This window comes from Chiloscyllium plagiosum, unplaced genomic scaffold (genome assembly GCF_037043375.1).
Source record: "Chiloscyllium plagiosum isolate Xiang-an unplaced genomic scaffold, Cpla_swu_hap1 HiC_scaffold_3, whole genome shotgun sequence".
NCBI lineage: Eukaryota > Metazoa > Chordata > Chondrichthyes > Orectolobiformes > Hemiscylliidae > Chiloscyllium > Chiloscyllium plagiosum.
In genome coordinates this window covers 35,855,882-35,883,294 of record NW_028270141.1, presented here as the reverse complement: position 1 = coordinate 35,883,294, position 27,413 = coordinate 35,855,882, and the positions used below count along the sequence as shown (strand labels likewise).

Genomic DNA, 27,413 nt, shown 5'->3' with positions numbered 1-27,413 from the left:
CCCTGTGGCACTGCCTTTTTATATGTGTTGATGGTATTTGATCAGTCAATACCATCCACTTATTGTCCTTAATCTTACCAATACAAGTAACAGAACATTAACAAATTCTATCAATTCAGTTGTTCATTTTGCATTTCCTTCATTTCTCTTACTTCTGTACAGCAACTAGAATTGACACAATATTCTAGGTGTGGCCACATTAGATACTGGCATGGATTCATTATCACCTCCTGGGATTTGTGCTCTATCACTGTGATTATATATCCTCAGATCACAAAGTATAGTTGAACCCAAAATTCCATCTTATAGTTTGTAAATTGCACTGCACTGCTTTCTGAAATGGCATAGCTCCTCCTTCCTTGTAACTGCGGTTCCTTTCTCCTTCTCCAAACCCTAAATTTCTCCGAAAGAGCAGAAACACTTTGCAATGTTCTTCACACATGCTTTCCAAAAGAACTCAGCAGCAGCTATACTTCGGTTGGATTCTATCCACCTCGCAGAATGGAGATCCCTTGAATGAATGTCATGTGTTAGTGACTAATATAGATGTTTTACCAAAGCCTGGTTTAAGAGGAGATTGATTTGGGACACTTGATAAATAATTTGGGTAGAGGCCAACATTTTTTTTTGTGTACAGGCAATTTCTTTGTGTGTGTAGCCTTTCTGAATGTTTTATGTCTGGCCACAAATGTGGGGCAATCGGCAGGCATGGTACATCTGCTACAGAATCTAGAGTCAAGATTAGAGTGGTGCTGGAAAAGCACAGCAGGTCAGGCAGCATCCGAGGAGCAGGAAAATCGACGTTTCGGGCAAAAACCCTTCATCAGGAATCTGATGAAGAGCTTATGCCCGAAAGGTCAATTTTCCTGCTCCTTGGATGCTGCCTGATCTGCTGTGCTTTTCCAGCACCACTCTAATCTTGACTCTGATCTCCAGCATCTGCAGTCCTCACTTTCGCCTGGTACAGAATCTATCCTGGTTTAAGCATATAAATCTAGCACCAAATTATGTTACGATAGGTTGCAGTAGGTCACCACTGTTCCCCACCTTGCACTCTCTATAACTTCACGTCAGGATTTCTCTTCTCCCTGGAGTTGGTGAGTAGGGGAAATAATGGGGCAAGTTGACCCTTGGGAGGAACTCACCCCTCTACAAATAAATGCTGTTAGAAAGCCCTTAACCATCTTTCTTGACATGCCAGCAATTATGGCCCTTAGATACTCAATTTATTTACTTTTGTTCTTAGAAGATGTGGAGGTTTCTGACTAAGCCAGCATTTATTACTAATTACCTAGAAAGCAGTTAAGAGTCAACCACATTGCTGTGGATCTGGAGTCACATGTAGACGAGATCATGTATTAGTGAGCTAGATGTGTTTTATCCCACTGACAATGAAGGAATGGCGATATATTTCCAAGTCAGGATGGTGAGTGGCTTGGAGGGGAACTTGATGGTGGTGTTGCTCCCACGCATCTGCTTGTTGTTGTCCTCCTTGTCCTTCTAGACGGTACTGTTTGTGGGTTTGGAAGACGTTGTCGAAGAAGCATTAATGAATTTCTGCAGTGCACCTCGTTGATGGTACACACTCCTGCTACTGTGTGTTGGCACTGAACATTCGGAAATATTTGTGGATCTGTTGCTAGTCAAATGGGCTGCTTTGACCTTGATGATGTAAAGCTTCTTGAGTGTTGTTGGAGTTACATTCTTCTGGGCAACGTAGTGTTCATTTCCATTACCGGTCTCATTTTCAGTGTGAGCCTGAAAGAGATGCCTCAACGTGTTTTGCTCAGCATAATAGCTTACATTTATGCACTGCTTTTAACATAGTAAAATGTCCAAAGTTCTTCACGTTAGTGACAACAACCAAATTTTGACACAAAGTTACAAAAGGAGATATTAGGAGGTATCATAGCAAATGATGAAGGATGTTCTCTAAGTCACCTTTGTTTCTTTTGCAAATCACTTTAAATTAGTGATATATTCTTCTTTCAAAGAAACCGAGTGTCTCTCTCTCTCTCTCCACTCTATCTAGAATCCTTATGATTTTAGACACCTGTATAAAATCTTCTCTCATTCCTCTTTTCTTGAAGGACAACAATCTTATCCCATCTATCCAAGCAAGGGAAACCTCTCCTGCAATTCTTAGAGCCATCTTTACCTTTCCCTTTCAAAAGCCGTTATCTTTCACTAAAATGTGGCACTCAGAACTAGACATAAAGCACTAGATAAGGCCAAACTAGTATTTTGCAAATATTTGTCATAAGTTCTTTGTTTTTGTACTCTGCGCCTCAGTACAGCACTATGCTTTTTTTTTAATTCGAAGAAGTCATTGGATTCAAAAATTTAACTTTGTTTCCTTTCTCCACAGATACCGCCAGACCTGTTGAATTTCTCCAGCATCTTTGTTGTTGTTTCAGATTTCCAGCGTCCACTGTATTTTGCGTTCATTATTATGTCTTTTTAAACAACTTTGTCAACCTCATCTGCCACATTCAAAGATTTGTGCACAGATGCCCCCAAGGACTCTCTGGGTTTCTGCACCCAGTTTAGATTAATGCCCTTGCTTTATATTGCCTTTCTTCCGTCTTCCTAACCAGATATATTATTTTGCACTCCTCTGCATTAAATTGCATTTGCCACTTCTGTGCCCATTCCACCCACCCATGTCCTCTTTAAGTCAATCATTGTTCTCTTTGCAGTTCACAATATTTGCAGGTTTTGCACCATCTGTAAATTTTGGCGTTGTGCCCAGTAAAACCACGTTTAGGTCCTCACTGTATAATCAAGTAAAGCAATGGTCCTAGTACCAACTGTTGGGAAACCCCACTCTATACCTTCCTTCAGTCTGAAAAGCAGGCTTTGCGATGCTGTTTCTTGTCACAGACCTTTTTATTCCCTCGGTTTTGTGATTACAATGGTTGAATTGAAATAGGGAAAGCAAGCTTATGATAAGCGCCAGGCTCAGAGACAAACTGAATATAGGAAGTGCAAAGGAGAACTGAAAACAAAAATATGAGGAACAGAGAAGGTATTTAATAGATTTAGCATGTTGTATAAAAAGGAACTCAAACATATTTTATAATGTATAAATAGTCCAAGGAAGGATGGGATTTGATATGGGCCTAAAAGAGAGATTGTTCCATCATTCACTCGGTCAATCTCATCTAGAGTGTGGTGTTTTTTTTACCTGAATGCCATACTTTGGGAACAAACATCGAGAGGGTGCAAATAAGTTTTATCAAAATGGTACCACAGATGGTCAGACTTCAGGTATGTGGAGACACCGGAGTAGGTGGTGTCATTCCTCTCAGAGCTGAGCCATGTGAAGAGATTTACTGCAAGTCTACAAAATCACAAAGTGAGTTTATTGGTTGCTAAGTGCAAGAAGAATTAATCACTCAATACGCTTTCACCACGTTATCAGTAAGAAGCTTATCCGGAAAAGGTAAACATGAAAAAATGTTGCTGGTCAATTTTTGCATTCCCTGAAGAATAGATGATGGGACATAGTGGCTGTTAAGTTGAATGATTCAGTTAGCAATGATGTTGGTAGATGAACAATTGATTTTGAAGTGGCTGACTTTACAGGTCAACTGAAAAGCCTTTGTTGTTGTTTCTTTTGACTGCGATTTTGATTACCTTCTGGCTACTAACAAAGAGTGAGGGACTTCCTGCAGCACAGGGATAACTAGATTTTCTCTGTTGTGACCCTTAGCAGATATCTTCATTCACTATAATATACAGATCCGAATTGTCTTTTAAACTCCTTTTCTTATCAATTCTTAAAAGGGAAAAACATACCTGCAGTTTGGGACTTAATCTGTGAGAGCTTTTGCAGAGATGGATGATAGTCTGCCTCCTTAGTTATCTCTGTAGCCATCGGATGTGACATTTAGTTTGATGTAACTTGCCTGTCTCCCTTTGATGGATTGCCCTTTGAAGTTCTCTTGGCACTTTCAAATATGATAGTCTGGGGTTCCTCTCCAGACAGCCACTGAATTTACAGCTACAGACAATTTCAGTGTGTACTCTTTTTGAAAGAAAACACATGTTGCAATTAGAAATTCAATGTGTCTGTAAGTACCTTGGGTTGTCAGGGTAACTTGAAGGGGAATTATTTGCGCATCTGTGAGCAAAGGATGACAGGAATAGGATTAATTGAATGGATCGCTGAAAGATTGACTGGGGCAGGAATGGTTCAATGGCTTAATTTTGTGCAGTGTCATTCCATGATTCCATTGCCACCTTTTGCTCCTCTGGCCCCTCATCTTGTCTCTAGAGGAGATTATAACAAGACCTATCACTACCTCCCCTCCACTTCATTTCAAAATGGGAATGCAAGCCATTGGGGCCATCAGCCATTCGGGTATGTTAGCAACATTTAAAAGGCATTTGGACAAATACATGAGTAGGAGTGGTTTAGAGGAGTATGGGCCAAGTGCAGGGAAATGGTGTTAGTGTTGGTGGACAGTTTGGTCTGCATGGACCAGTTTGGGCCAAAGGGCCTGTCTCCATGCTGTAGGACTCTATGACTTTATGACCAGACATTTTTCACACCAAGTATAGCAAGTGCATCCTTCCAAAAAATATTTTCACCACATACATTGCCTCTTCTGTCTTTGCTTCAACTGATATTTTATTAGTATCTCTTTGTGTAGTAGATCTGTCAGAAGTAGAATTCAAAGCCAGCCCTCCAGACCATAAGATATAGAAACAGAATTAGACCATTCAGCCCATCCAGTCTGCTCTCCCATTTGACCCCGGTTGACATGGTTCTCAACTCCATTCTCCCACGGATTCACTGGCTCAAAATATCCCTCCGCATCTCAATTCTAAAAAGTCATCCATTTGTTCTGAGGCTATGCTCCTGTGGCCTAGTCTCTCCTCCTGGTAGAAACATTGTCTCTATGTGCACTCTATCCAAATCTCTTATACTCTTCTAAACTGCATTGAATACAGACCCAGAGGCCTTAACTGCTCCTCATATGAATTGATCTTCATTTCTGGGATCATTCTTGCAAACTTCCTCTGTATCCCTTCCAACACCAGCAACCCTACATCAGATATAGGGCCCAAACCTGCCTACAATATTCCAGATGCGGTCTGACCAGAGTCTTACACAACCACAGCAGTACATCCCTGCTCTTGTATTCTAACCTTCTTGAAATTAATGCTAACATTACTACCAACTGAACGTACATGTTAACTTAAGAAAATCCTAAAGTAGGATTACTACGTCCCTTTGTGCTTCAGATTTCTGAAGCTTTTCCCCATTTAGAAAACATTAGCTGTCTCACCTCTTAACTCTGTGTCATTGCAACTTAATGCCGCCAGTTCCCTCATCCACATTGTTAATGTAAAATGTGAATACTTATGGTCCCAACATTGAGTCCTGTGGAACTCCATTAGTCACTGGATGTTATCGCATAAAAGACCTCTTATTCCCCACTGTACCGTTTGTCAGTCAGCCAATCCTCTCTCCATACCAGTGCCTTGCCCCTAACACGATGGGCTCTAATCTAATTTAGCAATCTTGCGTAGCATTTTGTCAAAATAGGTCATATCCACTGGCTCTCCTTTGTCTAACTTGCTCAGTATCTCCTTAGAGGGTTCCATCAGATTTGTTAGGCGTGACCTTCCCTTGACAAAGCTGTGCAGACTTAGACGTATGTTACCATGCCTTCCAAGTACTTAAAGTCTTATCAACGACCGAGGTCAAGCGAACTGGCCTATAATTTCCTGTCTTCGGCCTCCCTCCCTTTTTAAATAGGGGTGTCACATTAGCAATTTCCTGTTCTGATTCCTGAAAGATCACCACCAATGCCCCCACAACCTCCTCAGCTATCTCCTTCAGAGCCCTGCGGTTCTGCAACCTGAATGCACAAAGCTGAGACACTCAACAGTTCTTACCTGATCCTGGTTCTGCTGACTGTCACTTGGGCAATTCGAATATTTGGAGTTTCTCTTTTGGACTTGTCCTGCTAATAGAATTAGATACTTCTGTTTCATAGCAGTGATTGTGGTTCCGAGTTATTTGTTTGTCTGTCAGGTACTTTGGGATGCCCTGAGGCTGTGAAAGATGATACGTAAATTATAGATTTGTTTTCTTTGTGCTGTTGTATAGTTTGGTCTCTGGCAGCCCCACAGTCTTTTAATATTTCACTGTGTTCTCTACTATTTTGTCGCACACAGGCAAACAGACCACCATAACCCTAGGTTTTTCTTCTAAGTAGGACGTAACTCATAAATTCAAAATTATTGAAGTGACAAAAGGCAACTGACTCTGAAAAAGGCAGCTCATTGAATATAATAAAGAAAGGGAGGTACAGGATAAAGGAACATAACAAGATACGTAGTCTGTTAACATACAATCCTCAGTGTTATGTGAAATGGACATGGCTAAAATGGGGCTGTACAGTGTTTCAGTGGTTAGCACTGCTGCCTCACAGAGCCAGGGACCTGGGTTTGACTCCACATCTCAGGCTGTGTGCAGTTTGCACATTCTGTGTGGGAATTTCCTCCAGATGCTCCAGTTTCTTCCCACATTCCAGAGACGTGCAGATTAAGTGGATTGGCCATGCTGAAATTGCCCGTAGTGTCCAGGGATGTGCAGGCTAGGTAGATTAGTCATGGGAAATGCAGGGTTACAGGAATAGGCTAGGGGTTTGGGTCTGCATGGGATGCTTCTGGGAAGGTTGGTGTGGATCTGATGATCTGAATGGCCTACTTCCACGCTGTAGGGATTCTAAGACAAGATTCTTTTAGTTTACAATCTGTCCTTGTAAAATGTTTCAAACAGGTAAAAATAGAGTCAAATTAAACAAAATGAGTGAATTGCAGAACAGGACAGATTGTGAAAGATATTTTATTGCCACCAGTTATTTAAGCCTCCTTATATCTATTAAAGACTAACATTGCTGTCCAGTTTCACCCACGAGAACTGGATGCAATTGGGGAGGTCTGAACTCTGTACAGAGAAAGCATTGTATTATCTTCCCACATCCTGTAAGGAATCTTTGCCACCTGTATTAAATGAGAGCTCACTTTGCAACCAAAACAATTATTTATGCTTCCCCTTTACCTATAGTAAGCAACATGACATGTATGAAATGACAGAGTGATGAGGAGAAAAGGACAGACTGTTCCCAATTTGACAGAATGTCATTCAGCCTTCGTTCAACTTCATTCAGCCTTGCTGCTAAAGTACTTACATTGAAACCTTTTGGATTATTGAAGGCTGCTTATCGGAAAAGGTTGCCTAACAGTTTGTGTACTGCTTCATTTATTTGCGATACTCTATCAATGTAGCATTCTGTTTCTTATCTGAAAGCTTCCTCTTCTGTTGTCTGTCCGGTGAATGTGAACAAGCTCTGTGTTTTGCAGAGCGCTGAACCGTAGCAATTTGCTTAATGCTGAGGAATTAGGGTTTATTCAGTTTCTAGCTTAGATAATGACAGTTTTTCTGTCCATTATGAACATAATACAAAAAAGCAATTTAAAAAATGTAATTTCATTCATGGTTCTCTCATTTGCATTGTTTAGTTTGGTGACACAGTCAGCAGTTGCGGTGGTTGGGGGTGTGGGGGGGGGGAAGAAAATGTACCTTGTATTAATTTGATATGTACATTTTTCCACACGATTTCACAATTCGTGTAAAAGATCACAACTTTATAAGTTATTTTGTGCAAATCACATACATGTGAAGCTGTGTCTTATGCATTATGCATCAGTTCAAAATTGACTGGAACTAAAGCTTGCTTTTCCGAAACATTAATTTATTATTTAATGTATAGTTGCAGATTGAATTGCTTTTTGTTCTACAGGAGTCATTCTCACACCCATTTCTCTCTTATTCCAGATTCCAGAGTTGAAGGTTTTTTCCTTCTAGATAAGTATCTTCCTACTTTTATACTTAGTCTCCTGTACCTCTTTGTGGTCTGGGCTGGACCGAAGTACATGCAGAACAAAGCACCTCTATCTTCTAGGGGAATACTAGTGGTCTATAACATTGGATTAACGCTCCTTTCCTTATATATGTTTTGTGAGGTGAGAAATCTAAATATTTTGTCAACATTTATGAATTAATCTGTTCCCCCAACCACCACAGATATTTACCCCATGAATTGCTTTCTCTACCTTGTGGTCCAGCAGTTTCTCATGATTATCTGTTTTTGATAAAAACAACTTGGAGACAACTGAGGCAGTTGGCCTGGTGCTGAGCCATCGGATCAAGTCCTCAGGGTTAGTGCTGTCTTGGTGTTACCATTGATTGATCGTACACTCTGGGAAAGTTCTGCAGCTTCTGAGGATGGCTAACCCATTACACTCATTGTTCAGGCTATGCTACAAAAAATGAGCCCCCATGTAAGATAACACACTGGTGTGAGTTGCTACTTTCAGAAACAAAGTGAGGAGGAGGGAGAATTCGATAAGTGCAAACAACCAAAGGATAGATTACCTTCTAATACTATATTTCTCTCTGCTAATGCACATTATGTAGATGTGAAATATGCTTTTAACATGAGTTGATTATCATTGGTCAGACCTTTGAGTATAGGAATTGGGGTTATACAGGACATGGTGAGCCCTCTTCTGTAGTATTATGTGCAGTTCTGGTCACCCTGTTATAGGAAGGATATTATTAAACTGGGGAGGGTTCAGAAAAGAATTATCGGGATGTTGCCAGGAATGGGGAGTTTGAGTTATAAAAGTAGGCTGGATAGACTTGGACTTTTTTCTTTGGAGTGTAGGAGTTTGAGGGGTGCCTTATTGAAGTTTATAAAATAATGAGGTTTATGGATAAGGTGAATAGCAAGGGTCTTTTCCCTAGGGTGGGTGAGTTCAAAACTCAGAGACATGTTTTTAAAATGAGAGCAGAAAGATTTAAAAACGACACGAGGGGCAACTTGTTTTACACAGATTGGTTCATGTGTGGAATGAAGTAGTGGAAAGTAGTGGATGCAGGTACAGTTACAATGTTTAAAAGACATTTGGATAAGTTCATGAACAGGAAAGGTTTGGAGGGATATGGGCCGAGTGCAGGCAGGTGGGACTAGTGTAGTTTGGAAACATGGCCGGTGTGGACTTGTTGGACCTAAGAGTCTGTTTCTGTGATGTATGACTGTACTGGGTAAGATTATACGGAGAACTAATCATGCTTACACTGGGTCATTTGCTTGTCTTGTTTCAGTGTGTTCAAGGTATTTTTTTTTCAATTAATCATTTTTAAAATTCTTTTTGCGGATGCAACTTAATTTCCCTTCTTCAAATGGTCTGTGAGTGGTTCAGCAGTTACATTACCCCGATTCAGCTGAAAGAGTACTGACCTTCTGTGATGCTACATCTGTGCACTGGCTGGTTTTTAAAAAAAGTCCCGTGTACTCATTTGAATTCCTCTTGATTTATTATTGTATACTGTATTCAGCTGCTGAAGAAATAAATGAAACTGAATAGTCAGAGAGAGAATGCAAGAAAACCGAAAAGAAGAGATTATTTCCTCCAAGTCTGTCTTTATAGATTGCGTACAAAAATAAATTTTTTGCAGTTTGCCACATTTTCTGATAACTAACTCAAAACTCGCGGCATGTAGTGAATGATTTTGAGGACCCTTATTCTTACAGTGTTTGCAAGTATGATAGCCATTTTAGTTGCAGCAAGATCCTGCAGACAATAAAGAATTGTTGCCTTTTTGTTTTGATGGTGAAGGAAGAAAAGGCTATCAGGACATCTGCAATTATTTTCTTTTCTTTTGAGTTGTCCTCATGTGGCCATGCAGATCTCCCAAGTTGCAGAGTTAATCTAGATTGTGTGCTCAAATGCTTGAACCTACAACTTTTTTTGTGTCTCAGACAGTTTTAATTGCGATGCATTTTTCCAGCTTCCTCAGAAATGGCTCTTTATTACTGTTCTAGTCCATACAAAAGAATAATGTTCCAAGGCATCCAACTATCTTTCCAGTTCTTCAACACATTGGTTTCCTTTTGAAGAGAGGGGTTTCTAGATATCTTACTGTCATCAGGAACATGATTTGATCCAAATAATCACTTGTCCCCTTGAGATGAATTCCAATAAATGATTCATAAGAATTTTTAGAATCAGATTTTAATGAGGACTTAAAGCCCTGGTTTTTCTGATGTTTTCCAGCGTCAGAGAGACACGAAAATGAAAAATAACTCAACAAAAACAGAGCAATTTTGGAGAAAGTTTATGAAAGTCTGTTTTGTTTTATGTTGAACTAATGTAAAGGAAGCAAGCAAGGGAATAACAGACACCAATAAGCTAAGACAACTTGTCAATATTTATAGGGTTTGTGCAAGCAATTGATCCAAATTAAAAATATCAGTGAGACAGCAATTCAGGGCATTTTGCATTCTGTATTGATTAGTCAATTTTCTGAAGTGATAGGATGAGATAAAATGTCTTTACCTCTGCAATTTGGCACTGAAGCCATTCTGGAATGCACATGCGTTACACCCAGGATATCATCACGAACCTCACAAGTATGTTGCTGTTACTAATCATACGCCAGTGCTAACACACAGCAGTGATAACGTATGCACTGGTGTGAGATGGTGTTCATCGTATCACTGATGCCCCATGATCATTACACCATGACATCCCGTGATCATCATTCTAGTGATAGTCTCCGTTCGTTAAACTAGTGATATCCATGTTCTTTGTGCCGGTGGTATCAAGCGCACATTGTATCGGTGGTATACATTAATCACACCAGTAACAAGTTGCCCATTTTATACCAGTGATGTTTTAGTGTAATTAAAGCTGTTGCTAATTAGTCTGTGATTTCATGGTATCAGTGATGTTATCATGTACACCACTTGCTGATGTCATGAGAATGCTGTCTGTGCATCTTCAGATCCATCAGGAAGTAGATGCTGATCAAAGGTCAAAATTGGTTAAAAATACTTTTTACTAACCCACTAGCTTGAAGCAATCTGGTAACTTATTGATGGAAATGTTGATGGGATCGGTTTTTAGTGATTTCCAGTGATCAGTATTGTTGACACCAGCTTCATATTGACTGGAATCTTCTAGTAAACACATTCAGCGCTGACCTGATTGATCTTGATGATTCTGTGCTGAAAGGCCAAGCATCGTATTACCCTGACCGTTTATTAATTACATCCCTCAGCTCAAAGAATGACCAAAGAAGCCACCGTGGCCCGTGTGCAAATACGGGAAACAATAAGAACAGGTTAAATTGATTATAAATTAATAATTATCAATACAAAAAAACATTTGTTAAACTTGCATTATTGTTTGATTAATGATTCACTTAGAACTAAGCTCATACATTGGACACGTGGTGGAGGTTTTGAAATTCCTTAGCTTCCTTTATACCTATGAGCAGTGTACGTGGAAATTGCTTTTGAATTTTGGTAAGTTCTTTAAATCATTGGGAGTAATGTGATCCTAATTTCTCCAGATGTTTTCACATTCAGTTGATAAGTATCATTAATGAAAGCAATGGTAAGATATTAAAACACAACCTGGAACTTGTTTGTTGCGCATATTCATGAATTTTCAGGTATAAATTGAAATAAAGCAATGTAGCTGTCAAGTGACTGGAGCAATTTGTATCACATTAGGTTCCTTTCATTAAATATGAATTCCCCGCCCAGCTGAGTGTCACTCAGTCTTTCTGAATGATCATGGAAGTCTTGTAACCACTTCCTTGTTACAATGGGTGGTAGAGGTGCAGTGAATTTCCACTTAACTCCGTCCATAGCTAGAAGAATACAAGTTACCACTTGTCCCTCACTATTGGAAGAGCTGAACTGGAGTATCACTTCCTTATGCATGCTCGAATGCTTTGTTGCCCATCCTTTTTTAAAATTCCTTGTCACATTCTGTCTAAAGTTGCCAATTATGAGCTATTACGGTGACCAGGTGAGCCACCTGAATTGTCACTGCTGTTGTTCATACTGTGAACCATGTCATCACCTCACTGTCTAGCTCCGAGGGAGCTGCCTTTAGGAGGTTACACGCCTGCTTGGTTTTCTCAGTGAATGCATTTCCAGTGGCACGTTGCCTCTCTGGCTCCACTTCTACCCCCATACAATTCTCCCCATGGTCTGATACCCAGATATGCTCAAGATTTTAAAATTAATTCCTTCCCCTTCATCACTGGCATACTGTTTTTTTGTTAACCTCATTAGTTTCCACACATGCGCTGACATTTACCACATCTTTGTCTGCCCCTCCCATCATTCTCAATGGACGAGGGACTGCATTTATTAGTGAGAGACTGGAAAGTTGACGTTGTCGTCCTTACAATTTAGGAGTTTCACTGGAGATTTAATATGTTAAAATTAAGAAAGGGCCTTGATAGAGTAGATACGAAGACCCGCCTTTAAGTGGATGGACAAAAAGGTCAGAAAGAGATGAGGATTTCATTTTCACGAAGCTAACACAGTCATGATGGGATGAATGACCTCTATGGAATGATTCAATGGCGGGAATCTTGGTGGTGGTTTCGAGGCTGTTGCTTGGTGCCAGGGAAAGCCTGCCAAATGACTTGTAGAACAAGCATTGACAAACCTGTGCCCAGAATGAAGACATTGCGTGGAATGGGGGTTGGGATGGGGGTCCAAGCCAGCGAGAGCTGCTGACCCATTAGTGACTAGTAGATCTGGCATTCAGTAGCACCATGGAGAAGGCCCAGAACATCCCTCGACTCCCAGGATCATGGGAACAAATTAGGATGCAGGAGTGTGCTTTGTGGGGGTAAGGCTAGAACGATTCAGTGGTTGGGCTCACAGTGGAGGGGACGAGGGGAGGTGACATAGGAGCTAGAAGCAAGAGCAGGAAAACTACTCCCAAGAGGCATTTCAGTCTGCCGCAAATTACCTTTGATCAAAGGATTCTCACCTTAAGCAGCCCACATTAGATAACCTGTAGATCACGCCAGATGGCAACAGACCCTCTTATAGAATCATAGAATTATATAGCATGGCAACAGACCCTTCGGTCCAATTGCGTCCACGCTGACCAGGTAATCCTAATCTAACCTAATCCTATTTGCCAACACTTGACCCATATCCCAATAAACCCTTCCTATTTACATACCCATCATGGTGCCTTTTGAATGTTGTAATTGTACCATCCCCACCACTTCTTCTGGCAGCTCATTCCATACACACACTCCAGGTGAAAAGGTTACCCTTTAGGTCCTTGTTAAATCTTTCCCCTCTCACTTAAACCTGTGCCTTCTAGTTTTGGACTCCCCACCCTAAAAAAAAGGACCTTGGCTATTCACCATATCCATTCCCCTCCTGAGTTTATAATGTAGCTTAATCCTCCTGGAAGGAGGTTGAAACCCTTAATTGGCCACTCTCAGAGTAGCTTACCAACATCAAGTTATAATTGAGTTGCATCATCTTCAGGAAGACTGAAGTGAACAGGCCCCATTATGAGTTCAGCTCCTTGGCGATGAATCCATCACTCTCTCCAACTCACATCTTACCATCTGCTTTCATTTGTGAACCTTCTTTATGAGATATGTTCACTGAAAGCTGTGCACAGGTGCAAGTTGTTGTTCACTAGGACCTGGTGGGGAAGAAGATTTTAATTGCTAAGGGGAAGTCCGAAAAATTTCTTTAATGGCTGGGAAGAGCGAGTTGTTAAGAACGGACATCCGTGCTTCATCTGGTCCACTGGCCCATTTGTAGAACATATCTGCTCCAAATTCCCTCCATGGCCCACAACTTTGAGGCCAGTGCGTGATCTCTTACTGGGGCCAAACCCAATCAGCTTTTTCCAACATGTGGTCAAGTTGACAGGATGTAGTGTAGATTTGGGAGTTAAATAACCTAAATGCATGATCGATTCATTCAAAATCCATTCCCTTCTAGGTAAACATAGCAGAGTCTGGCCTGTTCTTTATTTATCTGACTTGGGATTCAAACATTTGTTCATCATTCTTCATATACAAACAAGATTTTTTACCATCTTCAGGGCAGAACTACATACAATTGCTTTTCCATTAAGAATTTCATGCCAGTTTTTAGGTACCTCTCTCACTCGTAGATGCAATAATTCATTCTGGTGGGTTTTTTTCTAGCACATCACTAGGAAGTGTTCCCACTACAGTGAGTAATGCAGGCACCATTCTGGTTGTTGTCCCCACACTGAGATTTCAAAATCTGATTTGAATGTCATGGAAAGACTTTTAACTGTTCACCAGGAAATTGAAATGAGTTGGCAGTGTCCATGGGAGATTGGATTGCCCCTGGGCCCCATTAAGACACAAGGTTGCTGGAACAAGTTGCCTTTCCTTGTTCATGTATTTCTTTTGTATGGAGTGGATTGTTTCCTTTGCAACCTTTCGAAATAAACCCTTTCCTTTGTTAATCCTGTGAGATAAACTATCAGTAACTACAAAAAAGTCTGTTTGTTTTCTCAGTTGCTCAGAGGTGTTTGGGATGGAGGATACAGTATTTACTGTCAGAACACACACAATGCTGGTGAAGCTGACCTGAAGGTAAAATTCCATGTGTTCGTACTGTGCAAGGACAGAATTGTTGCTGGATTGACATCTTGGTAAAATCCTCAGCCAGATATTATGACCGTGACCACTGTTTCTATGATGTTTTCTGATGTCTTTTTCTTTAACTTTCAAATTTGCCACAATTGCCTTGGAATGTCATTCACACTAAACAGTGATGTAAGGAGGTTTGCCAGTAATTTTTTTTTCCCAATCATTTTCTGTCCTTGATACTCTGTGACAAAACATCTAGATGTAACTGTTAAATTTAGTCTGCATTTGCCTGATAACAAGAGAATTATGAATGCCTAGAGTCAAGCCCAGGATTGTAACCTTTTTGAAAGGATGTTAATGTCTCAATTTTGTAATCTCAGAGAAAGCAGGATTTCATTGATGTCCTTGGGTAGACCATGTCAAGGACGTAACCAACTGCCAAGACAGCATAAGCAGTTACTGATTTTTATTACAATAGCTAAATTGTGATGATGCTTCTCTGTTTAAGGTTTCGTATTCACGGAGAAGGTTAAAAAAGCATGAATTTAATCTGAACCCGATATGAAATTGTGTTGAAATTTTATCTACTCATTTTCATTTTACTCTGATATGATTCATTGTGAAAGTGAAGTCTTCATCTTTGCCCACAAAAATCTAATGCCTTCCAATTGAACTCCCCATCTCTGTAACTTAGCAATGGGTTTCTCTTATTTGTTGCAGAACCCAATCCAGCCTTAAAAAAACTTGCCAAGAGATTCACATTATATATGGCACAATTTCTTTAAAAAGTTCTGCCTGTTGGTTTGATTAATTGAAAGCAGAAATAAATATTTTTGTACGTGATGGGGTTTTCAGTCTGTTTCTTTGCTTGAATTCCCACAAAAGACTAGACATTACTCTAGTCATTAAACCTAACTTGTGCATTAAGATTCTGTCATGCAGAGCAATTTAAGTCGAGTCATGTAATAATGAATTCCCTTCCCCTCCCCGCCTTTATCACTGTTTCCAAAAGTTCTCCTTGTATCAAATCAATGCTCAGTTTTCAAGCAGAATAACCATTAATCTGATTGCTAAAACTTTGATAAATGCCTTTGTTTTAAAGCACTTTAAGCATAATTGCCTACTGTGTAGGTGAGATGTTCATAGATTGTGTATCTATGCACTTGGGAATATTACTTTCATGTGACTAAGTGGATAAAGTAATTGAAAGTTTATTTTAGTTGATTTTGTAATGGTGTTTGGACTAACAGGCCATAAGAATTAGGAGCAGATTGGCCCATCAAGTCTGCCCCACCATTCATTGGGAACATGGCTGATTTGATAATGCGGAATTCCACTTGACTGCCTTTGTCTCAGAACCCTTGGTTTGTTTTACTGTTCAAAAATTTGTCTACCTCAGCCTTGAATATACTTAACAGCCCAGTCTTAATAGCCTTCTATGATAAGGAACTCCACAGTTTCACTCTCCTCTGAGAGAATAAATTCCTCCTCATCTCTCTTCTAACAGTACAATCCTTATTCTGAGATAATACTCTCTGGTTCTAGACTCTCTTACAAAGGGAGACAATCTGTCTACATCTATCTGTCAAGCCCACTAAGAATTTTGTATATTTCAATAAAGTTGGCTCTCATTCCCCTAAACTCCAGTGAGTAAAGGCCCAGCCTACACAACCTCCCCTCATTAAAAAATCCCTTCACACCCAGGATCAACCAAGCGAACCTTTTCTGCACTGCCTCCAATGCCAGTATATTTTCCTGTAGATAAGAGAATCAAAACTATTTTCAATATTCCAGCTTTGGCCTGACGAGTGTTTTGTACAGTTTCAGAAAGACTTCACTTTTTTATACTCCATTCCCTTTGAAATAAACATTGATATTCCATTTGTCTTCCCTGTAACCTGCTGAATTTGTTTGCTAGCTTCTTGTCATTTACGCACAAGGACTCCTGAATCCCTCTGTGCTGCAGCTTTCTGCAGTCTTTCTCTATTTAAATAATATACAGCTCCTGCATTCTTCCTGTCAAATTTTCCCATGTCATTCCACTTGCAAGTTTTTGCTCATTCAGTTAGCCTGTCTGTATCCCTATGCCGACTCTTTTCATGCCACCTTGACCATTTGCCTTGCAACCTATTTTTACGTCATTCACAAACTTGGTGATAATATGTTCATTTTCCTCATCCACGTCATTAATATATATCATAAATAATTGTAGCCCAGCACTGATCCTTGTGCATTCTACTAGTTATAGTTGCCATTCTAAATATGCTCATCTTATCCTCACTCCCTGCCTTGTGTTAGTTAGTCAATTCTCCATCCATGCTACTACCTCCAACACCATGGGCTCTAACCTTATTAAGCAGCTTAATGAATGGCACCGTATCAGACACCTTCTTAATATCCACGTTTATTACATCCAATGCTTCCCTTTAACAAAACAGCTTGTTATCTCCTCAAAAAATTCTAATAAATCTGTCAGGCATGATTACCCTTCATGAAGCTGTGCTGACTCTTGATCAGATGTATTTCTAAATGCTTGGCTATTACATCCTTGGAAATAGACTCTAACATTTGCCCAATGACAGAAGCTAAGCTAACTGGCCTGTTTTGAACCCCTCCCTTTTGAATGAGGGTGTTTAATTGGCAGCTTTCCAATCCTCTAGACGTTTTCAGATTCTAATAATTATTGCAAATTAATACCAGTGCATCCACTATCTCTGTAGCTACTTCCTTTAATATATTAGGATGATTCCCATCAGGTCCAGGGGACTTGGAATCAAAGAATTCCGACTGTGTGGAAGCAGGCCATTTGCCCCAGCAAGTCCACACTAACCCTCTGAAGAGGGTCCCATCTTTTCCCTGTAACCCTGCATTTCCCATAGCTAATCCACCTAACCTGAACATCCCTGGACACTATGGGCAATTTAACATGACCAATCCACCTGATGTGCACATCTTTGGACTGAGAGGAAATCCAAGCAGACACTGGGAGAATGTGCAAAGTCCGCACAGGCATTCACCCAAAGCTAGAATCAAACCCTGGTCCCTGGCGCTGTAAGGCAGCAGTTCTAACTACTGTGCCACCCTGCCTTATTGGTCGCTAGCCCCATTATTTTCCCTAGCATATTTTCTCAAGCAATAGTCATTGTACTTATTATAGAAGAAATTGAGAGGGCACAAGATTGAGATGTATAAAATTATGAACGGCATAGGTCAGGTAGATAAAAATAAAAAACTTTTCCCTTTTGATGTAATGATCAATGACCAGAATGCATTGACTTAAGATAAGGGACAGAAAGCTTAGTTAGAGGAGATATGAGAAAAACTTGTTCACCCACGGTGTCACTGTAATCCAGAATTCAAGGCTGGTCGAGGCAGAAACTTTATAACATATAAGACGTATTTAGATGTACAGTTGAGATACAAGGCTATCGGTCAAGTGTTGGAAAATGTGATTAGAATAGTTAGATGGTTGTGTTTGATCGGCACAGACTCAGTGGACCAAAGGGCTTTTTTCTGCGCTGTAAGTCCCTGAAACTCTATGATGACTTGTTCTCTTCATTTTGCTCCTTGATTATTATGATAATCCATTATATGAGTGAAGATATCTCTGAGGGTTGTCAGGCTGGAGGTAATTGAAGAGGTAGGAGGGGATGAGAATTTCAAAATCAGGCTATTTCTTCACTGGAAGTGTTGCAGGATATGCAAGAGGTGAACAGGACTTGGGCCAAGTTACGACATTGGCAAAAGGTTTTGGATAGCTTGAGTATTAGATTTTGTGGACTGTTTGAGAAAGATGAAAAGTGATAGTTTACTATGGTGAAAGTCATATAGGTTGTTACTTGAAACTTTAATAAGAGCCAATATGGAACTCATGATGTGGAGGAGCCGGTGTTGGACTGGGGTGTACAAAGTTTAAAATCATATAGGATCTTATACTCCACAACTCCCACATGATGAATGAGCAGTGCTCTGAAAGCTAGAGCCTCGAAATAAATCTGTTGGACTATAACCTGGTGTTGTGTGATTTTTAACATGGAGCTGTAATGGTATTGGATGCTTAATGAGGCATTCAGACATGGTATTGAATTGAATTAAATTGAATTGAATTGAGGGCACAGATTTGGGAGGTGACAGTGTCTTCAAGGACTTTGGCAAGGAAGTAGAGTCGCTCATCTGAGTTGGGTTTTTTGATGTTTTTGATTATTGATAACAATGAATGTCTGGATGAAACCTCTGAATAGTTCAGTTAACAGTGGGAATTACTGGAAAACAGTTGAAACACATACTCTCTTAATTACATCCTGGTCATCCCTTGGTCCGAGTCTTTACAATTATATGGGAACTAGAATGGAGATGTTAATTGCATTATTATTGAGAAGAATCAGTTCTTTCATGCAATTTCCTTTTTTAACATGTTGACCTGTTCTTTACTAGCTTCTACATGTTTGAACAGAGAGAAGATATCCGCAGTCAGTTTAAATGATCCAGTTTTACATTTGACATGGGCACACCCAAACCAGTTAACTTGACAAAGGCTTCCTCAATAAAGTTGGGGACAAATTTTGAAATTGGGAGAAGTGTCCCACACATTTGTCAGTTAACAGTCTTATAGCCATAATCAGTAATGAAACAAAAAACAAGTTTCATTTGTTGTTTAGGTTGGTGATTGTACATTACCTTCTTCAAGCAATGCAGTCCCAATAATGCAGGTACACCAACAGTGCTGTTCGGGCCTGCTGTTCCAGGTTATTGAGACAGCAAGCTTGGAAGAATGTTAGTATATTTCCAAGCCAGGATAGTGTGTGACTTTGGGGTGAATGTGCAGATGGTGGTGTTCCTGTGGATCTGCTGTCCTTGTCCTTCTAGATTGGAGAAGTTGCAGGTTCAATTCAGATAACAGCAGCAGATTGTCCTCCCTGAACAGCATTTGTGAATCAAACGGTTTTCCTCTCAGTCCATTAGTTTCATGGCCACTGTTACTGGGATTAGTTATTCATTCCAGATTTAGGTACATAGGTTTCTACAAAGTTGATAGCATAACCCACTTCAAGACCAGCTCTTTCGTTTATTTATCCTTCCCATTTACCTTATTGACTTGCATTTCTCTGCTGTAACACCAATGCACTTGTTAACGTCCTCATAATTATTTGTCACAAATAAGCTGTTCTGCATAATCAGTTTGTCAGAGTGGAGTTCTTTTCATTTCCATTTATGGCCAGTGCCCACCTGTTTTTGACAGCTGCCTCTGCAGTGTATTAGCTACCTTGGTAGATTATTTTCAAGCCTGATCTCTTCTTGCAGAGACCCTCCCAGGCTCAGAAGGCTTGCTGTCACCATCTTTCCACTCTCAACCACACCCTACCATGTGAAATCAGTCAGTTGTTCAGGCAGGGGTATGAGTGACCTTTGTCACAACCTGCTTCTGCCAGCTAGTCAGAGAGGGGTCTGAAAATTAAATTCCTTCACCCTAAGCTGCTCCCTTAGGTTATTGGCACAGTTTGACAGATTGGTTTGTGCTGTAGAAATACTCTGCCCAGTACTTGCTCCTCCATCATGCAGGTATCACATTGTACAATATGACATATTCGTATGAGAACTTTATTATCCAGATAAAACATAGATGATGCTTATTTGGATTTATGTAAAGTAATTTCTAGGCTTCTGTGAATATATAATAACCTGGATTAAAATTAACTTGGGTTGTAAAACCTGGTTTAATTACTGGGAAATTGTCTAAGTAGCTTTTGGCTTTATTGCCATTTAAATATAACAGTGTATAAACCACATGTTGGTGCAATCATTTGATAGCATGAGATATTGACAAGTTTACAGCACAGAAAGGCTGTGTTTGAATACCTGTAGTGGCACAAAACTACACCTTTTGATGATTTCAACGCTAGCTTTTGATTTGATGCTGAGGGCCACAAAAACCTCTTGTGGATTTTTGCACATTGCTGTGGGGTCCATATCAGTTCCACATTCCAAAATCTGGAGCTTCCAAAGTGAAAAAGGACAGTTGTGCCTCTCTTGTTTTTTCTTCAAAATGTATATCCACTGTAATCTGTTTGTAATCAAAATCTTTTTGATCTCACTTGAAATTCTTGAGCAGTCAAGTTGACCTAACCTAACCCGGTAAAGAATAGAAGAAAATTTTGTTTGGAACCACTACTGAAGCCTTCACTTACTGTCCTCTGTGAAACACAGAAATTGCCAGATGGCACAATGACATTTGTCCCATCATGCTTTACTGCCTACTTCATCAAATGAATGGATGCACTTATAGACCTTGTGCAGATGGTTTTTGCAGATGGTTTTTATGATGCATCAATAATAAACTACATTTCAGCATTATTCCCTCTTTTTCACAGATTATCCGTGTGCTATGGTGGTACTACTTCTCTAAAGTCATAGAGTTCATGGACACATTTTTCTTCATTTTACGAAAGAACTACCATCAGATCACTGTTCTGCATGTCTATCACCACGCCACCATGTTCAACATCTGGTGGTTTGTTATGAACTGGGTGCCCTGTGGTCACTGTAAGAAAGATAACAGTCTTTCTTTTTTTAGGAGATTTGTTTTTTTCTCAAAGGGCAACTAAACCTAGACTTGTTTGGATCTTTGATTCTATTCCTGTCCTTGGTGCATTAAGTCAACACTTTGGCACTGAGTATATTTGGAACTTTTTCCAACTATATTGTGTGAAGCAGAAATTCAGTGGCTTTGGCTGGAGTTGGTGCATGAGCACAGTGCCTCTTTACAGGAGGTAATAAAGCTTATTTAGTTATGTCTGGTGCTCAGTGTTGGGCAACCTGTACATCTTCTGTGAACCCTCCTACAATTGGCTATGAACTGAATGTTTATGACCACCTTCAGTATCAAACAGTGACTGGGCTTGTCCCCTGTCCTGTTGAAAGGCAAATCACTGATAGATGACTGTTGCTGGGAAATTGAAACCAAAAAAAAATTCTAAGCATTTTAGATTTAGTTGCTCTTTAAAGCTGCAGTGTTCCTTTTCAAATTGACAGTTTTACAAACTTAACAACCAGGCATCTGTGCTTCGAAATGGTTTACTTGAAAATTCCTGTTAGATAAAATTTTAATATTCTTTTGAATTGAAAACACGCCTGCTTGAAAATGGTATAGTTCTGTCCATTTAAACATAAAACACTACTTCACAATTACTTTTGCTTAATCCACTGATCAAATAGAGGTTACTAAATTTTCATTGCCTCTTTATGCACTTGAGGTAATTCTCGTTAAGTGAATAAAAGTCCTTTTAAAAGTATTTAAGATGATCAGTGAACTAATTTTGCACAATTCTGACTGGTTTTGATTTAGGTCTGCCTAGTTCTTTGAAAAAAACAATAGAGTACAAAAGTAGACATACGAAATATCCTATTCAGTCATTGTTGATTGCAAATGAGAAGTCATTTTTCATGCCTAGTCACATTTATTGCTTTTTCTGTTAATTGAGAGGAGTTTGCAGACACAGACAGTCATGACAGTATTGTGGGGCCTGTCACATTCTTGACAGTCAGCCAGCAAAATATTCATCTTGAATATGCTTGCAATCTTTTATGTTCCTGTCATGAAAGCAATCTGGTTAGTGGTAGTACGTATGTCAACCTGAGAAATTAAAACAGGCTTGAAGATTGACTCAGCTTCATAAAGACCAGATCTTTGGGAAGCCAAAGCTAATTCTGAAGCCTTATACTGAGCATTTGGACTATTTTGACGTTTTCTGCCATGTACATATAAACTTTAAATTCTAGTTTATCCAACATCCAATTCTACAAGTTGGTTGTACACATGCGAACACAACTAGGAGAAAACCCATTTTGCAGCTATGTAACCTCCAAACTGAAGGTGATTGTACATTTTTAGAGCTTAATCAGGGAAATAGAATGCCTCCTAAAATTTCTCAATGTGACTTACAAAATGTAAGCGCTATCTTTTTCAAAATTGGTAATAGTAACTCTTATCTATTAAATGCAGGAGGTTGAGGTTGGATTCCTTTGAAACGATTATGTCACGACAAACAAAAATAGTGTTTCTCAATTTTTGTATTTTTCCAGATTTTAACATTAATGTGTTTTCTTGCATACATTTCTGTTGTGTTCAACTGATACTCTGTCTTGGTTTGCAGCTTTCTTTGGGGCCACTCTCAATAGTTTCATTCACGTTCTGATGTATTCCTATTATGGTCTTTCTGCTATCCCAGCCATGCGACCTTATCTTTGGTGGAAAAAATACATTACTCAAGGACAATTGGTGAGTGCAACGTCATTTTATTCAAATGCCAGAAATTTGTGAATAATCTCAAATTTGCCGCAGAAACATGTAAAATTATGAAGGGAATAGTTAAGATAGAAGCAGGGAGGTTGTTTCCACTGGCAGGTGAAAATAGAATTAGGAGCGTAGCCTCAAAATAAGGGGGAAGCAGCTTTAGTACTGAGTCGAGGAGGAACTTCTTCACCCAAAGCACTGTTAATCTGTGGATGTCCCTGCCCAGTGAGGCTACCTTGTTGAATGCATTGAAGGCAAAGATAGATTTTTGAACAATAAAGGAATTAAGGGTTATGGTGAGCAGGTGGGGTAAGTGGAGCTAAGACCATGAAAAGATCAGCCATGATCTTGTTAAATGACAGAGCATATTTGACAGGCCAGCTGGCCTACTCCTGCTCCTATTTCCTATATTCTTACTGTATTTTATCTTGTGCATGTCTTGTTTGCAGACAGTTGAATTTGTTATTTTGCACAAAAGTCTTCAGTTTTATTTAGTGCAATACAGGTCATTCTGCTATAAAACAACAGTTACGTTCCTCTTCAACCCTGTGCTGTAGAAAATCGCGCTGTGAAAAACTGCTGTAGAAAATCACACTGTACAAGATTGCCATAGAAAATTGCTATACCCAATCAGTAGAAAGTTTGCATTATCCAAACAATTTGTCAATTGTGTTATAGCCAATTAGTGTTAACGAAATGCACGTTATACCTGTATTTATCTGTGGTTTTCTTCCTCCTCAAATGGTATCTGATCTCCATGCTATTATTTATGACATAGCATGCTTTCCAATTGGTAGCTGATATGTCCTTGACTGACTTTTACAAAATCTGTTTTATCTATGTACCAGCCCATAAAAAGATGGCAAATAACTTCAATGTGTATATAGGAAAGAGGGAAAAAAAGAGAGTTCTAACAGTGCAATAATCCTAAAAAGGAAATAATGAGGAAAAACATTCTGTCAAGACCAGCCGGTTCAGTGGGGAAGACTGTCCAGAATAAGAGAAAACTGGGACATCTTTGATTGTCAAAATCGAAAAGTGAAATTCTGATGTTGGATATAATCTTTCGGGGGAAAGGAGGTTTTCTGAACTGTCTACATTTCTCTATATTTCTGCAGCCCATGGAGTTTGAAGAAAATAGGAATGGTCATAAATGGTCTTGTAAAGCTTGCACATCCTAGGAGCTACTAATGACAGAGGCGTGGAAATTAATGCTTCGAATGGAATAGTTGATGTAAGGGTATAAGAAGAAATGAATGTGCAGAGAAGTAATGATCATGCTAATTTCAATATAATCATGAAATAAGCTTACAATGGAGAGAGGAAGATTGGGGCTTATCTTGTGTTGTGTCCAGAGACTGGAAGAGATTTTAAAAAGACTTTCCCTAGAAATGCAGATGTATTCATAAAGTCTTGGAGTTTGCCAAACACTGAGATTTATTGAGGGGGAAAGATCTAGCTGACAGAAATGAATACAGTTGAATCAATTTGTAAAAATTAAATGGATTGGAATTTCCATTTTAAATGATTGGAAATTGTGTGTCGAGCAATGATTGACCAAAGGCGGGGCAGTCAAGGGTGACAAAGACTGGCAAACTAAAATTTTAAAAATTGAAAGAAAGCAAATTCTTCATTGCGCCTGCAGTAAGAATGCTATGAAGGCTGTGTGTAGTCTAAATAAGTTGTTAAATACAGAGCGGCATAACCATTAAAGGTTTGTGTAGGCTTGAATGATTAGTGAGCCAAGGCTATTGCTGGAGAGGAAGGGCAGCATGGGAAAGAGAAGAGAATCTCAAGGGATGCCTGAGCTAACAGAGAAAATCACGAAGCATTAACTTCAGGCCAAATGAAGGGTTTGAAAGATGCAGGATAGCAACGATCGTAGCCTAAGTAGACCACATTGTTGTAGCTGAATGGGTAAAGAGATGCTGAGTTGGAAAAAGGCTAAAATCTTACTGGTGATTGAGATGTTTTTGGGACAATGCTTTTGTAACAGCAATTGAAATAAGTATATTAATACAAAAATGATGAGCGAAATACATTAAACAAAATGAACAAAGAATGCACGAGAGGGCGGTCATGTAGAAAAATTATATACTGGTACCTAAAGAAGGGCTAAAGTAAATAACAGCATTACCATTATTATACAGTAAATTGGACATAATATTCCAGAGTATGTATCCATCAAAATCCGGAATTTACTGTCAGAGTTGCCCTGCCTTTTCAGATTTAAGATGAGGACTTTTCTTTGACCTCGAGAACGTATTTTAGCAATCTGCTGTTCTTTATCTGCATGGTATTCCCTATTGTAACCTCCTGCAAACATAGCAGGCAGGATCTAGATCTACATCTCATCTGACTCCCTTTGCCCTTCCTAAATTATCACACAACTTGTCAGATTTCCAGCACTGGAATAGTACAAATGGTCTCCTGTAAAATATGAGGCAGAAGCCCTTAGCAAACTGTTGTTCCCCAGCCAACCGGTTCATCCCTCTCGCAGGAGACTGTGTAAGGCTGACCAGACTGTCCAGAATCTTGGTGCCATATTTGAGCTCAAGATGAGTTTTTGACCATGTTCCTGCACTGCACTAACACCATTTATTTCCACCACTGTAACATTGCTTGACACTGTACCTTGCTTCAGCTCATCTGTTGCTGAAACTCTCATCCATTGTTTGTTATCTCTACACTTGAATATTCCAATGCACTGCTGACCCATCTCCCAGTTTCTACTCTTTGTGAATTTGAGGTATTGTACACCTCTGTTGTCCATGTGCTGACTTCACCTAATACCCCTGTGACTTACATTACCTCATGTTAAGCAACACATCGATTTTAAAATTCTCATCTTTATTTTCACTTCCCGCCATGGGTTTACCTCTGTCTATTTCTGTAATCTCCACTGGCCCTGCTATTCTGACCTCTTGAGGAACGGCAAACTTCTGATTTTTATATCAGATGTGGAACTGAAAAACTATTTGTTGAGCTGGTAGACTCTGTGTTGGATGAATAGTAGCGGTCCTCCATGCATTTGGAAAAGGGAGGCCTTGAGCGGAGGGAGGGATGTGGAGAGATGGAGTGGAGGTGCCTCCACATAGCCGAGAGGATAGAGTGAAGAATCCGAAGAGAGAATTGTTTATGGAGGTGTTGGAGGTATTGCAAGTGTAAAGTGTCAAAGATAGGTCCAAATTTGGATGGTTTAAACTATACTTGTAGCCCTTGAGGAATGTCTTTTATATCAGATATGAAACCGTGTAACTGTTTGTTGAGCTGGTGGATTCTGACCTCTTCAGCATCCGTAGTTTAAATCATTGAACTCGGTTAAAGTTTATTCAGCTGTCCAGGAACTGAAACTTTGGAATTTACTTTCTGAATGTCTCCAACTCTTCCTTTCATTCCTCCTCTAAGATGCTGCTTAACACCTAACCTTTGACCAAGATTTTGGTCAGCTGTCTCAATCATGCCCTGTCTAGCTCCATGACAAAGTTTGCTTAGCAATGTTCCTGTGAAATGCCTCAGACCATAAAATATGTTACGTAAATATAAGTAGCCACAAGAACTTAGTAGCAGGAGTAGGCCATTCACACCCTGGGCCTGCCGTACTATTCTAGATCATGACTGATCATCTATTTAAAAACCATTTCCACACATCAAATAATTGCTTGCCAGTGCAGAACTTAAACATTGCTAGAAAGAGACACAAAATGGAAGCTCTATATTTTACACTCATTCCATCATGGATGAAGAAACCAAACTTTGAAAGTTGAACACCAATTTATCCTGCATGACAAAAGGCTAGATGCTGATTGGTTGCAGCATGAAGATCTGTGTAATGTCAATCTTTGTGTGCTGATTAACTTCCTGAACAGGCAGCCAGACACTGATTGGCCACAGCATTGCCATGGCAACTGCAACAGAGATTGGCATCCTCCGTGTTTTTACTAACATACACAACTCCTGTACAGGGTTGTGTATATTAGTAAATGCAGATTCTAACACATACAAATGAAACATATTGTGACCCCAACTGATAATCTAACATTGGTTTCCAATGTAATCCTTAGCACAGTCTGGATTATTTAATAAATGTCATCTAATAGAATTACATTCAGTATTGGATGCTATGGGTTGTATTTTCCACTTTCATTTACAGAGGGAAATGTAAGAAAGTTAAGCTAGTATCAAATTGAAAAACACACGATGTGGCAAAGGATTGCGGATAAACCAGAAGATTGGCAATGGTTTAAAATACAACAAAAGATTACCAAAAAATCTAAAGCAGGACCTTGTAAACTCTGAGAGTAAAGTAGAAAGTTATATAAAATGGACAGTAAGAGCTTCTGCAAATATCTAAAAAGGAAGAGAGACAAAAGTGAGCATAGGCCGCTTAGGAAATGAGGCTGGGGAAATAATAATGGCAACCAATAAATGGCAAAGCATTCAATTAAATGCATTGTATCTGTTAGAACACACTAGTAACATGCAAAAATTACTAAATAATCAATGTGAAAAAGTTGTGGAGGAAATAGATATGATAAATATTACTAAAGAAAGTGCCTTTAGGAAACCAATGGGGTTAAAGGCTGATTAGGTTCACTGGACTTGATGGTCTGCATCCTAGGATAC

General features: G+C 39.5%; 1 protein-coding gene across 2 annotated transcripts in view; it reads left to right on the top strand.

The window, feature by feature from the left end:
• elovl5 (ELOVL fatty acid elongase 5) overlaps positions 1 to 27,413 on the top strand; it is a 98,660-nt gene that overhangs the window by 58,919 nt on the left and 12,328 nt on the right. For both annotated transcript variants that reach the window (XM_043679614.2, XM_087978413.1), the window contains exons 3-6: positions 7,859 to 8,046; positions 14,423 to 14,500; positions 20,866 to 21,037; positions 22,648 to 22,772. In XM_043679614.2, coding sequence (XP_043535549.2) covers positions 7,859 to 8,046; positions 14,423 to 14,500; positions 20,866 to 21,037; positions 22,648 to 22,772 — 563 coding nt within the window. The remainder of the gene's footprint in view (positions 1 to 7,858; positions 8,047 to 14,422; positions 14,501 to 20,865; positions 21,038 to 22,647; positions 22,773 to 27,413) is intronic.